The sequence below is a fragment of the Elgaria multicarinata genome, chromosome 5, assembly GCF_023053635.1.
Source record: "Elgaria multicarinata webbii isolate HBS135686 ecotype San Diego chromosome 5, rElgMul1.1.pri, whole genome shotgun sequence".
Classification (NCBI taxonomy): domain Eukaryota; kingdom Metazoa; phylum Chordata; class Lepidosauria; order Squamata; family Anguidae; genus Elgaria; species Elgaria multicarinata.
In genome coordinates this window covers 3,149,336-3,163,929 of record NC_086175.1, presented here as the reverse complement: position 1 = coordinate 3,163,929, position 14,594 = coordinate 3,149,336, and the positions used below count along the sequence as shown (strand labels likewise).

The 14,594-nt window shown below is 46.1% G+C and overlaps 1 protein-coding gene across 1 annotated transcript in view; it reads right to left on the bottom strand.

The window, feature by feature from the left end:
* The window catches only part of NELFA (negative elongation factor complex member A), a 51,952-nt gene that overhangs the window by 21,613 nt on the left and 15,745 nt on the right, over positions 1-14,594 (bottom strand). Inside the window, exon 3 of the mRNA XM_063125907.1 lies at positions 136-297. Coding sequence (XP_062981977.1) covers positions 136-297 — 162 coding nt within the window. The remainder of the gene's footprint in view (positions 1-135; positions 298-14,594) is intronic.

Here is a 14,594-nt window from a genome sequence, read left to right as displayed (position 1 = left end):
TCAGGGCTCACTGTCCTTCTCCTCTCCCTCTCTCTTTTAAAGGAGGTTCCCCCCCCTCAAAGCACATGCCTGTGAATAATATTAAGACCATCCCTCAATCAGTCAATTCATATCCATGGTTGGCATGATACTTACACTTCTGCAAGAGCTCTGCTCGGAGAGTGGCACTTTTTGGTTTCCGTTTCAGCTGGAAGTGTTTCACTGGAGGTGTAAGTGGTCCAGCCAATGTGGTCAAGGCATTTTTATTTAAGTACTGGCATTCCAATGGCAACATGGCTGATGTTTCACATTCACTCACTATATGGAAGTGAAAATACACAGGAAATAAATTCCTATAAACAACAACAGCTTCCATAGCTTAGGTATCCAACGACAGTTTTCCTTAAACTGCTAAGCCTGAAGGCAAAATGCTTTATTCTCTGTAGTATCAAGTTATTTCATTTTTGTTCCTCTCACGTCTCTCACCCTTCAACAACAAATTAAGAGGTGGTTGCCCATCCCCTGAATTGTCGCTCTGTCCTGCCAGTGCTCCACAAACAGCTCTGTACCTCCTAGTCCAAGCCCCATGTACAGATGGCTTAGCCTGCCAAGTGCAAAGTCAGACACAAACAGAGCTCTCTTTTATATCCTCAGAAGGATGGCAGCCATTGAACACAAAAAGGAGACAGTGAAGACATTTGTGGGTCTGCCACCGTACAAAGTGGTTTCCCTCTCACATGCTTGCTAGGGAACAACTGCTACTCATGCCAGGGGAACTGGAAATGACAGGTGTAATATTCTGGGAAGAAAGGGCGCTTACATGTCATATTACCTAGCTGCCAGCGAACTCGTTTTCATGTAATGGCAAGCCACCATGGGTAAATTACCCTGCGGGGCTGCCATTTTGCATTTGAAAAACTCAAGCTACTAGGAGTGCACTGCAGCTCCAAACCTAGTGAGGGTGAGTTGTTGGGGTGGTTAACAAGACACCCCAAAACTGCGGCCTGTTTTAAGGGCTGTGGATGGATGGGTAATCAACCCAACAACTCGTTCACATGTAATGATGAGGTGCAGCGTGCCCCCACTGCAGCTTGAATATTTAAAAAGGCGGCCGGTGCCACAACAAGAAGCTGTGTGGGGAAAGTCACATATGGCGGCTTCTTTTCACATGTAAACTGGGTGGAGGATTGTCAAGGAAGGGTGGAATATGAGCTACCAACAAACATTTAATGATTTCAGAACGAATGCAGATCATTCAAGAAATCTTGTTGTTAGGCTATCATATTCTGGATCTCAGATGTTCCTGCCTATAATGCATAAACTACTTACAGCGGACATGTAAAAACTAACTCACATAATTATTCACCCATATTCAGAAATTAACCTGGAACTTAAGTTGTATGACATTTGACATGAAAAAATGGCAATATTTGAAAGCCAACTGAAGAATGTTTCTATTGTCCAGACATTGTGCTGCTGACCTCAGGGTCATTATACTTCAACATAAAAGGTTCCAGAAGATGGTTCCAGATTTAAATTGTTGAACCAGAATTTATCGGCAAGTTCTAATTCTATTCAGTCAGGAGTCAATCAAGGCTGGAGGCACCATTTTCACCATGGGGCAGTAATTGTTCCTTCTGTATGTGTTAAATTAGTGCAGTGACTGTATTGCATTTCATGTCTGTTATGCCCTAATTTTCACAACCTTTTTGCCATCTGGATCTATATGCATATATGCAGTTCAGGATAACACCATGTAAAGTGGGCCTTAAATACGAAGCATTTAATCCCAAAGGGTTCTCCTGTTGAATACAGGCACTGCGTGTACATGTAAACCCAGGAAGGTGCTTTTATGCCCACAGCTCATTCTTGGGCTCGTCACCTGCCCCAAGGCTCCACCCCATGGACACCGACAACAACCTTTTCCAAACATGACTGAATGATGGAAAGATGAAAAAGAAAAGAAAAATTTCTGAAAATTCCAAATATGATCCCAAAACTACAGAAATATGTGGCATGAACCTCAAAATGTTTACTTTGACATAACCCCCTCACTGATTCAAATGGAATTTCCAAGTGTACCTAGCATTACCGAATTGACTACTGGTAAAAATAGGGGTAAACGTTCAATAACCTTTTAAAAACAAAAATATTTAACACTTTCCAAGAGAAAAGTAAATTCTAAAACCACGCCTACTAAAAGTTTATGAATTTATCTATATACAACTAGAGATATTAATAATTATGTTTGATTTAACTATAATTTCAACATTAAGGAATGACTGGCCCTCAAAAAGGATTTCACCTGGTGCTACATCACTGTACACATTACTGCTCTGAGTGAAACTCCTAATTGGAAGCGTATAATCCAGGGTGCACATTATGTAGGAGAGCCATCATAGAATCATAGAATAGCAGAGTTGGAAGGGGCTACAAGGCCATCGAGTCCAACCCCCTGCTCAATGCAGGAATCCACCCTAAAGCATCCCTGACAGATGCTTGTCCAGCTGCCTCTTGAAGGCCTCTAGTGTGGGAGAGCCCACAACCTCCCTAGGTAAATGATTCCATTGTTGTGCTGCTCTAGCAGTCAGGAAGTTTTTCCTGATATCCAGCTGGAATCTGGCTTCCTTTAACTTGAGCCCGTTATTCCGTGTTCTGCACTCTGGGAGGATCGAGAAGAGATCCTGGCCCTCCTCTGTGTGACAAACTTTTAAATATTTGAAGAGTGCTATCATGTCTCCCCTCAATCTTCTCTTCTCCAGGCTAAACATGCCCAGTTCTTTCAGTCTCTCTTCATAGCGCTTTGTTTCCAGACCCCTGATCATCCTGGTTGCCCTCCTCTGAACACGCTCCAGCATCCTTCTTGAATTGTGGAGCCCAGAACTGGATGCAATACTCTAGATGAGGCCTAACCAGGGCCGAATAGAGAGGAACCAGTACGTCACGTGATTTGGAAGCTATACTTCTATTAATGCAGCCCAAAATAGCATTTGCCTTTCTTGCAGCCATTTCACACTGTTGGCTCATATTCAGCTTGCAATCTACAACAATTCCAAGATCCTGCTCGTTTGTAGTATTGCTGAGCCAAGTATCCCCCATCTTGCAACTGTGCCTTTGGTTTCTATTTCCTAAATGTAGAACTTGGCATTTATCCCTATTAAATTTCATCCTGTTGTTTTCAGCCCAGCACTCCAGCCTATCAAGATCACTTTGAAGTTTGTTTCTGTCTTCCAGGGTATTAGCTACCCCACCCAATTTTGTGTCATCTGCAAATCTGATCAGCGTTCCCTGCACCTCCTCGTCCAAATCATTAATAAAAATGTTGAAGAGCACTAGGCCCAGGACTGAGCCCTGCGGTACCCCACTCGTTGACTCTCCCCAGTTTGAGAAGGTTCCATTGAAAAGCACTCTTTGAGTCCGATTCTGTAGCCAACTGTGAATCCACCTAATAGTTGTTCCATCTAGCCCACTTTTAGCTAGTTTGTTATCATGGGGTACTTTGTCAAAAGCTTTGCTGAAGTCAAGATATATGACATCCACAGCATTCCCACAGTCCACAAGGGAGGTTACCTGATCAAAAAATGAGATCAAATTAGTCTGACAGGACTTGTTCCTGACAAATCTATGTTGGCTTCTAGTGATCACCGCATTGATTTCAAGGTGTTTACAGATTGACTCCTTTATAATCTGCTCCAAAAAATTCCCAGGGATGGATGTCAGACTGACTGGTCTGTAGTTCTCAGGTTCCTCCTTTTTGCTCTTTTTGAAGATAGGGACAACGTTAGCCCTCCTCCAGTCGTCCGGCACCTCACCCATCTTCCATGATTTTGCAAAGATAATAGACAAAGGTTCTGAGAGTTCTTCCGCTAGCTCCTTCATTACTCTTGGATGCAGTTCATCGGGCCCTGGAGATTTGAACTCATTCAAGGAAATTAGGTGTTCTTTGACCATTTGTTTATCAATCTCAAATTGCAATCCTGCCCCCTCAACTTCTGCTTCACTTTTTCAGGGGGGTCATAGATCCGCTTTTGGGAGAAGACCGAGGCCAAGTAGGAATTGAGCACTTCAGCCTTTTCTTTGTCGTCTGTTATCAATTTGCCATCCTCATTAAGCAGTTGAACCACCATTTCTTTCCTCTGTCTTTTACTACTCACGTATCTGAAGAAAGCCTTTTTATTGCTTTTAGCATCCCTTGCTAATCTCAGCTCATTCACAGCTTTAGCCTTCCTGACGGCATTTCGGCGCCACTTGTCTGTACTCTTCTTTTGTAGCATGGCCTTCCTTCCACTTCCTATATGTATCCTTTTTTGTTTTCAGGTCATCTCTAAGCTTTTTGTGGAGCCACATTGGTTTCCTCTGTTGTCTTCTATCTTTTCTCCTTGTTGGAATTGTTTGTAACTATGCCTTTAAAATTTCCTTTTTAAAATACTCCTACCCATCCTGCACTCCTTTTCTCATTAGGCTCATTTGCCATGGGACCTTACTTATTATAGTTCTGAGTTTATTAAAATCAGCTTTCCTAAAATCCAGAGTACATGTATGGCTACACTCAACTTTTGTCTCCTTCATAATCAAGAAAGACGGGTTGCTTACCTGTAACTGTAGTTCTTCGAGTGGTCATCTGTGCAGTCACACATATGGGCTCTGCGCCTGCGCGGGGCCAGCTTTGGAAACTTCTCTAGCTGAAAGTCTTTTAGGCGGGAACCCCTCCCCCACCGTCCACTGAGCATGCTCAGGGGTTCCCGCCTAATTCCCTCAGTTCCTGAAACCGCCTAAACAGTCTCACTGAGGTGAACCACCAGGTAATCAAAAAATGACACCATAGTGGGGACGGTGGGAGGGTTGTGTGACTGCACAGATGACCACTCGAAGAACTACAGTTACAGGTAAGCAACCTGTCTTTCTTCTTTGTGGTCTCTGTGCATCACACATATGGGCGAATAACAAGCTGACTACCCGGAGGTGGGTGGTGTCAGGTAATGGATGAAAATTCAACGGATTGCCGATAAGACGGCACGCCCAAAGGCACAGTCTCTACGCGCTCTGATGTCCAGACGGTAGTGACTGGCAAAAGTCAGAGGTGTCGACCAGGTATCTGCTTTGCAGAGGTCTGGTATGGCAATACCTCTTTCAAAAGCTGTAGCAGTGGCCCCTCCTCTGGTGGAGTGAGAGCGCACTTTCCCCTTCAGTGGGGGGGCAGCAAGTTCATAGGCTAATTTAATAGTCTGAAAAACCCAAGCAGATATTCTCTGCGGAGATACTTGGAGTCACTTTTGTTTGACCCATAAGTAACAAAAATCTTAGGGATCTCCGGAGAGTCACTGTTCTGTCCAGCGTAAGTAGTGTCGACTCAAGAAGAGTTGTCGGCGCAAGGAAAAAGCTTGGCAGAGTAAAATCCTGCCCAAGGTGAAAGGAGAAACAACCTTTGGAAGAAAGCTGGGTCCGGTCTAAGGACCACTTTGTCGGCATGAAAACCCGTATAAGGTGAGTCCATACGGAGTGCCGCTAACTCTGATGCACGTCTAGCAGACGTTATGGCAACAAGGAGTAACACCTTAAAAGTCGGTAAACGCAAATCTGTCTTTGCCAACGGTTCGAAAGGCTTGGCAGACAGTGCTTTGCGCACCACGGAAAGGCTCCATTGCGGAACAAAGGAACGAAGGGTGGAACTGTATCTTTCATCCCTTTTATAAAGCGCTTAACCAGTGGATGAGTGAAGACCGGACAGCCCTGAATCCATAAATGTGAGGCAGAAATCGCTGCCAGATAAACTCTAAGTGAGGAAACTTAAGACCTCTTTTAACAAGGAAAAAGGGAAAGTGAGGATGGTGGAAATAGGCTCTGAAAGGGGTTTCTCATTCCTGCTTAGTGCAAAGGAGGAGTGAGCTTCCCATTTGGTAGCATATGACTTTCTAGTCGCTAGTTTCTTAGCTGCTAGAATTATGTCCCATATATCAGGGGGTAAGGATTGACAGTCTAATATTGTGGTTTCTACTATGAGGTCCAGAGAGCTCAATAAATTGAGGATTAGTCCCACTGTCTTCAATAGCATCCTCTTCTAAGATGCCACGAGAAGCCAGTTGTCTAAATATAGGTAGACTTTCACCCTGTGTAGGCAAATGAACTGCCATATATTTTGCAAACATTCGGTGGGCTGTGCTTAGGTCCAATAGAAGCACCCAAACTGGGACCTATGATAAACCGAAGGTACCTCTGGCGAGTGTTCTGAATGGCTATATGGAAGTATGCATACTTATGTGTATGGGGCAAAACCTACTCCCTTCTTGAGGAGCAGCATTAAGAAAAACAGTGTGTCATCCGTAATTTGCTGGTTCTGATGCAGGAAACGAGATGAGCGATGAGATTGAACAATCCTTCACCATCGGATGGGAGGTCCCCAATCTAGTTCACAGAGTGAGACCTGCTAATCATAGGTATGCATGCGAAGCGCCAGAGCGCGCACCATCGCTCTCAACTCACAGTGAAGTGACGGGTCATGTAAAGTTGCTGACAAGAGGAAAAGTTGTATCTGGACATCATAACTAGATAGTGTATGACTCTGGGGCCCAAAGCAGATGAATATGTTCTGAAAACTCCCCTTGGGGCTAACTGAACTAATATATAGAATTGGAACACGGGTGCATAAAGAAAAAAACCCATGTCCATTACTGGACCTTATGTAAAGATTCTGCACTTTCCAATGTCAGAGCCATCAAAGAAGGGCCCTTCCAGGAATTTTTAACTGTCAGAAGCAGTGCTGGGAGGAAAAATATCGACACTGGAGTTGGCTTCTCAGTACATACAGCATGAGATACAAAAATCTACACTTTATTTTCCCAGTTATGTGTCTCAATACCAAGCCTGGTCATCCTCAATGACCGGGAAGTGGTATAAGTCCTCCAAAGGAGGTTCTGCCCTGTGTAGGTGATGCAGAAGAGAGCAATGTTGAGGCCGACTGATAGTCCTCAAAGGATTGAGGGGAATCAGGTCTATTCTTATGCTCCAACTCATCTTCACCAAGTTGATCTCCTGATGCCCCACAGAATGGGGGTGGAATGGGGAAGAGCTAAGTAATTGTACTGACGCATTGTGGCTGTAACAGCTGAGCCCTGTGTATCGGTCGCAATGACAGTGATCTCGGTTGTACATATCCCCATCACGGTACTGAAGCCAGTACCCATGCTTGTATGGTATTCTCAGGAGACGTGGCCCATTTAACATTGTGTCCCCTCCTCTTCCAAGGGAGGGGCCCCCCCAAAAATGATGACATCAGACATCATGGTAATAAAACGCTCTCCATTGAAAGCAAAGCACTCAGAGCGTAGAGACTCTGGAATGGAGACCTTGAAATTGGTGGTTAGCCTGCAAGGTATACACTGCCTGATGTGGTGGACAGATGTCCATTGGCTTTGGAGGGGAGAGATATTACATCTCACCCTCTAACATTGAAGCTGCATGCGAGATGCCCTCTTGGTATCAAGAGTCTCAGTGTTTGCACCAAAGAAGCTATTAATGTTATTGCCAATCTCAGTATCAAGGGTTCCAGCCTTGGTAACGAAGAAACCAGTTATGTTATTGTCATTTTCAGTACCAAAAATTCCAGTCTTGGTACCGAAGAAGCCAGTTATGTTATATAACTGGACTCTTCCCCCCCCCCCACAGGGCAAACTGCCATCTTGGCTCTGTAGGGAAGAAGAAGGACCGAGGGGTCAGGAGCAGGCAGAAGTAACATCGGGGCCTGCTCCTGCTGGACTCTTCCCCCCCCCACACACAGGGCAAACTGCCATCTTGGCCCTGTGGGGAAGAAGAAGGACCGAGGGGACAGGAGCAGGCAGAAGTAACATCGGGGCCTGCTCCTGCTGGACTCTTCCCCCCCCCAGGGCAAACTGCCATCTTGGCCCTGTGGGGAAGAAGAAGGACCGAGGGGACAGGAGCAGGCAGAAGTAACATCGGGGCCTGCTCCTGCTGGACTCTTCCCCCCCCCCCACAGGGCAAACTGCCATCTTGGCCCTGTGGGGAAGAAAAAGGACCGAGGGGGCAGGAGCAGGCAGAAGTAACATCGGGGCCTGCTCCTGCTGGACTCTTCCCCCCCACACACAGGGAAAACTGCCATCTTGGCCCTGTGGGGAAGAAGAAGGACCGAGGGGACAGGAGCAGGCAGAAGTAACATCGGGGCCTGCTCCTGCTGGACTCTTCCCCCCCCCCCACAGGGCAAACTGCCATCTTGGCCCTGTGGGGAAGAAGAAGGACCGAGGGGACAGGAGCAGGCAGAAGTAACATCGGAGCCTGCTCCTGCTGGACTCTTCCCCCCCCCCCACAGGGCAAACTGCCATCTTGGCCCTGTGGGGAAGAAGAAGATCCGAGGGGACAGGAGCAGGCAGAAGTAACATCGGGGCCTGCTCCTTCTGGACTCTTCCCCCCCCCCAGGGCAAACTGCCATCTTGGCCCTGTGGGGAAGAAGAAGGACTGAGGGGACAGGAGCAGGCAGAAGTAACATCGGGGCCTGCTCCTGCTGGACTCTTCCCCCCCCCCACAGGGCAAACTGCCATCTTGGCCCTGTGGGGAAGAAGAAGGACCGAGGGGACAGGAGCAGGCAGAACTAACATCGGGGCCTGCTCCTGCTGGACTTTCTCTCTCTCTTTTTCTCTCTCCTCCCTCATTCCCTCCTTGACTCCTTTTCCTTGTGTGTCATGTCTTTATTAGATTGTAAGCCTGAGGGCAGGGACTGTCTTTTTTTGCGAAATGTAAGCCGCTCCGAGAGCCTTTTTTGGCTGCGGAGCGGGGTATAAGTATGATAATTAAATAAATAAATAAATGTTATTGTCAGTCTCAGTACCAAAAGTTCCAACCTTGGTACGAAAAAAGCCAGTTATGTTATTGAAAGTCTCAGCATTAAGAATTCCAGCGTCTGTATTGAAGATGCTAGTTATGTAATTGCCACTCTTGGTATCGAGGGTTCCAGTTTGTACCGAAGAAGCTATATTGTTGCCAGTCTCAGCATTGAGAGATTCAGTCTCGGTACCGAAGAAGCTAGTTATATTGTTGCCAGTCTCAGTATTGAGAGCAGTCTCGGTACCGAGAGGTTTCAGGCTCGGTACTGAAGAAGCTAGTTATGTTGTTGCCAGTCTCGGTATCGAGAGTTTCAGTGTACTGAAGAAACTAGTTATATTATTGCTACCTAGGAGGCCAGCCATGGGGACTCTAACAGTAGTGGTTAGATCTGGCTTCCATTGAACGGCAGGTCCTCTATGCGGGTGCGTGCCTGCTGGGACAGCCCTGCGGACCTTAGCTACACATGCCTTCGTAGCGCAATGGAAACTACCATGGCTTTGAGGCGCAGTCCATAGCGTGGCGTGCTGTATTAAGCTATTGTCAAGAAAGTCTCATAGCCTCAGTACAAAAACATCTGCCAGTTCCCTTTAGTCATCTGGCAAGAATCCGGAGAGAGATGTAATCTTCTCCCATAACAAGAGCTTATGTTTTGCCATTGTGGCTTGGTAATTGTGCACATGAAGGGATAAAGCTGTAGAAGAGTATACTCTTCTCCCCAGGCCATGCAACCTACGGCCTTCTTTGACCACTGGTGCATTATTTGAGTATTATTGAGTTAGGTTTTGGGTGTGTAAATAGGAACGGGACAATTTAGTCCTGCATCATATATATATATATATATATATATATATATATATATGTTGTCTAGCCTCCTCGACGTTGTGGCATAGAGGAGGGCAGCTTCCATGAGTGTTGTGCTGTGCGCAGCAGCACAGGCAAATATGGAATAGTCACTGGGGTTGATGACCCACAGTATACGGCATCGTCAACTGGGTCATTAAATTTCTCTATAGGTTGGGATATTTGAGTCCTTAGGGACATTGCCATTCTTTGTACCTGATCAGTAAAGTGTGCTAAGTCCTCTGAAGGGGACACCATGTCTGCAGTGACCACGAGGTCATCTGGTGGTGATGTATCTTGTGAGGAGTCCGATTGGTAATCCTCCTCCGATGGAACATCCAGTCCCATGTCTGATGTAGGCAACGTCTGCAATGCTTGCGACGGTACCGAGCGGTTGGTACTGTGGTTTGCGTCGGTTGCGGAGCGCGCCTCGGTACCAATGGTAGAAGCGGCGGTGGCATGGCCATGACATCCTCCGGGAGAGGTGGACAGGAGATCACTGATAATAGTAATCTAGGTGCCTTCTGTGTCTCCAATCCTCGTAATAATACGGAGGATACTGGGGAGGTTGCCAATCAGTGTAATAGTCCTGCATTCTTGGAGGGGACATAGGTCGTTTGCCATGGGTGGCATACTGGCGACCTGAATGAGTTGAAGCCGGTGAATGGTCTCGGGCTTAACCATAAGGCAAAGCGTGTCGGTATCGATAACCTTCGGTATCGACTGACAGTTGCTGTGGCATTTATCGGTACCGACATCCGTCGGTATCAATGGGTTGTGGCTCTTCTCGGTATCGAGGGGAAAGAGGGCCCCCATCACCCGAGGTATTATCCATGGACGAACCTCTAATTTCGCCTTCCGAGACCGATGCCCTTATGGTAGGGTTGTCAGCCGGTACCGTGATGATCCATAATGGAGACGGTGCCGGCGAGTCAGCAATCCGCTCTGTTTGCTGCAGAGGGTTCAGTACCGGTGGCGAGGATGGAGTCGCCCGTCTCAGTATCGAGTATGGTCTCGGAAGCAATAGCCTTGGTACCAGGCTTATAGGTAGGGAAAGTGATAGCCTCGGTATCGGCTTATTGGTAGCGAAAGCGATAGCCTCGGTATCGGGCTTATCGGTAGCGGCAGAGACCTTTGCAGTGAAAGGCTCCACATAGGGCTCCTATGCCCTGCCGCATGCCTCGGTACCGATGTGTTCGGTACCGGGCTCCTCGGTATCGACGAATCGGTATCGACGACTTTTTCCTCACATTTATATTCTTGAGTTTGCTCTTATTCCTCTGAGGGTCGTGTGCCTCAGAACACTCTCTCGCTCTCTTAGAAATCTTTTGCCGCCTTTGCGGATGCGGACTGAGAGGAGGAGGAAGGGGGAACCGGTAAGGCTCACTCCATGCTGGAAGAAGTTGGGGCATAGACTCCATTACAATAGGAGATTTGGAGCGTCGAGATGGTCTCGGTTTCTCCACTACCTCCAACGCCTTATCCCAGAGTATCGCCCGAAGGCGGCCTGAGCGGTTCTTTCTCGTTTGCCTCGAGAACATAAACAAACACACAAGATTCCACAATGTGTGTTTCCCCCAAACAAAGCAAACAAAGTGAGTGTCCGTCGGTTTGTGTGATCTTCAGCTTGCAAACGGGGCACTTCTTGAAGAGGCCTTGATGTGCCATAAGCCACAAGGCTAACTAACAACAAATGAGTCCTTTTTCTTTCTTTTTTCTTTTCTTTTTTTTAATAACTAAATAGAAAAGGTTAGAAAACTGGAGAGAAAAGACAAGAAGGAAAATAGAATATTTTCAGCTAAGGTAAAGTATACCACACACGAGAAGTCTCCACAAGCTGTTGACCCTACAGGCGGTTGAAGAGAACTGAGGGGATTAGGCGGGAACCCCTGATCATGCTCAGTGGACGGTGGGGGAGGGGTTCCCACCTAAAAGACTTTCAGCTAGAGAAGTTTCCGAAGCTGGCCCTGCGCAGGCGCAGAGCCCCCATATGTGTGATGCACAGAGACCATGAAGAAGAATTCAAGTATGACATGATCACTTTCCCCCAGAGTTCCCATAACTGCCACTTTATCCACTAAGTCATCTGTTGGTCAATATCAAGTCAAGGATTGCTGATCCTCTAGTTCCTTCCTCCACTTTCTGTAGGAGAAAGTTATCACCCACACATGTCAAGAATTTCTTGGAAGGGACACTTTTGGCAGTATTTGTCTCCCAACAGATATCAGGGTAATTGAAGTCCCCCATCACTACTACATCACACTTCCTTGAAACACTGGCAATTTGTTTCTCAAAAGTTTCGTCCTCGTCTTCTCCTTGATTGGGTAGTCAGTAGTAGACTCCGATTATCATGTTCTTTTTATTCCTTGCCCCATTTATTTAAATCCAGATGCTCTCGATGGGGCTCCCAGTCTGATCCACCCGTATTTCTGTGCAGGGATAGGTATTTTTAATATACAGCGCAACTCCACCTCCTTTTCTATTTTTTCTGTTCTTTTTGAACAAGTTATATCCTTCAATTGCTATATTCCAGTCATGGGAGTCATCCCACCAAGTTTCAGTTATACCTATCAAGATGTATTTGCCTTCATGTAATAAGAGTTCGAGTTCATTCTGTTTGTTTCCCATGCTCTGGGCATTAGTATATAGACATCGAAGACCATGTGTTTTATAGTCTGGCTTTGTTCCTACATTGTTGCGTACACTATTTTGGGGCACTATTGGAGCTGTTCTATTGTGGTGCCTTGGCCTTCATCCATTGTTGCCTCGAGGTTTACGTCTCCCACCCCCGTAAGATTCAGTTTAAAGCCCTCCTGATCAAGTTCTTCATGCTGTGGCCAAACACATTCTTTCCAGACCTTGTGAGGTGCAACCCATCCCTTACCAGCAGTCCATGTTCCAAGTAGCGTAGCCCGTGGTCCCAGAATCCAAAACTCTCACGTCGGCACCACCTTTGTAGCCAGTCGTTCATCCGGAGTATTTTTCTTTCCCTTTCTAATCCTCTTCCAAGAACCGGGAGGATGGAAGAGAAAACTACCCGGGACCCAAAGTTCTTCAGTTTCCTTCCCAGAGCTTCAAAGTCTGAAATGATTTCTTCGTAGCTCTGCTTGGCGACATCATTTGTTCCCACATGGATGAGAAGAAAGGGGTATGTGTCCATGGGCTTTATGAGCTTCGGTAACCCTTCAGTCACATCTCTAATCTGTGCTCCAGGGAGACAGCACACCTGGCGAGTCCATGGGTCTTCACGACATACTTGGGTTTCAATCCCACGCAGCAGGAAGTCTCCCACAACGACTACTCTTCTCTTCTTCTTGGTTGACCTACCTACTGCCTCTTGTTCACTGTTGCATGGTGTCTCCTGTACTTCTTCTGCAAACTGTCCTTCAGTCTCATCCTCCAGAAGCTGAAAGCGGTTGCTTAACTCTAATGGTTCCACTGGTGCAGAATGCCTTCTAGTTCTTCTGCTCCTAACTGTCACTCTTTTCCAGAGAGTTTCCTCTTCATTGTCTTTCCTCCCCTCAGCATACTCCACTTCTGCTTCAGCTGGCTGTTGCTCTTCAATCTCATGTGCTTCTTGTTGCTGTTGCAGTTCCACCGTTCGGTCTAAGAACTCCTCGTCTTCTCTTATTCTTTGGAGGGTGGACACTCGCTGCTCAAGTCCTCTCACTTTTTCTTCCAAAAGTGCCACCAGCTTGCACTTGTTGCAGGTATACGCCATGTTGAGCTCAGGCAGAAACACGAACATTGCACACCCTTTGCAGGTCACCACCTCTAGGGACTCCTTTCCATCCATAATGTCTATTTCTGCTTTGTTTTTTCCTTTCTGATTATAGTGGAATTGCCTTTGCTTTGTCCTGTTCTCTCTGAAGGTACACAACTATATGAGTATGTCTTAAGGGAAAATAAGATTTTTTGGTTGGGGTTTTTTTGTGTGGTTTTTTTCTCTTTATGTTTTTCTTTGTTTTTTCCCCCCTCTTTTTTTTTTCTTTTTCTTAGAGGCCTCCCCCTTGACCTCCCCTGCCGAACTCCCCCTGTCAAACTTCTGTTTGCTCTTCCTGTTTGCTCGCTCTCTGTTCGCTCTCTCTCTGGGAACTGGCTTACTTTTCTAGCTTCTACTTGAGCTGGGCCAGCTGCTCTTCCCTGCTTCTGCTCAGCTCCAAGTCAGGAAACAGAGGATATTCCATCATTTAAAAAAAAAAAAAAAACAGCCATGGGGGATGGGAGGAGGAATTAACCTGAATCATGGTGCTGAGGGATTTACCCTTTCTCCCCTAAACTATTTTGTTGATTAAAATACCCCACAGGGAAAACATATCCAAACATTTCTCTTCGTGGAGCAAATAAAAAGCTTCAGGAAAGCTATTGGAAAAGCAGGAAATGCCATTGCGCCTAACCCTCCACCATCCCTATGGCTATTAATTTTAAGGGGGAGGGTAAGACAGAGATCCTCATCACAGATCTCCAGTATCACAATTATTTTAGCCCTTAGAGCAGAATCAAGCAACAGGTGAGGGCAGATAATTTTGGTACTTCTCTGCATCAGCAAAGATGGGGTCATTCAGCCACTCCTAAGGCAAAGCCAAAGGAGGTGTGCACAGAGCTTTACTGCTTTCCTAACAGCTTAGTTATTTCTCATAGCACATAAGCAGTTCTTTCAAGTCTCACTAGTGCAGCCCAAACACTGTTTAGGAATGCCTGTAAATGTATTATTATTAATTGTTATTAACCAAAAGAGGAAATGTGGTATTATGAAACATAGTTCCACTGCAAAGCAAAAAAAGAAAGAAAGAATTGCCCTAAAAGCTATTCCTAAAGGGCAGGATATCGTTATTATTTAATATTTCATTTAGTTTAGATACACAAGAAATCCCCAGTGTTTAATCAGTTAACTAATTTAGGGTGGCTTATTATGTGAATAAATTTATATTTTGTAACTAGCT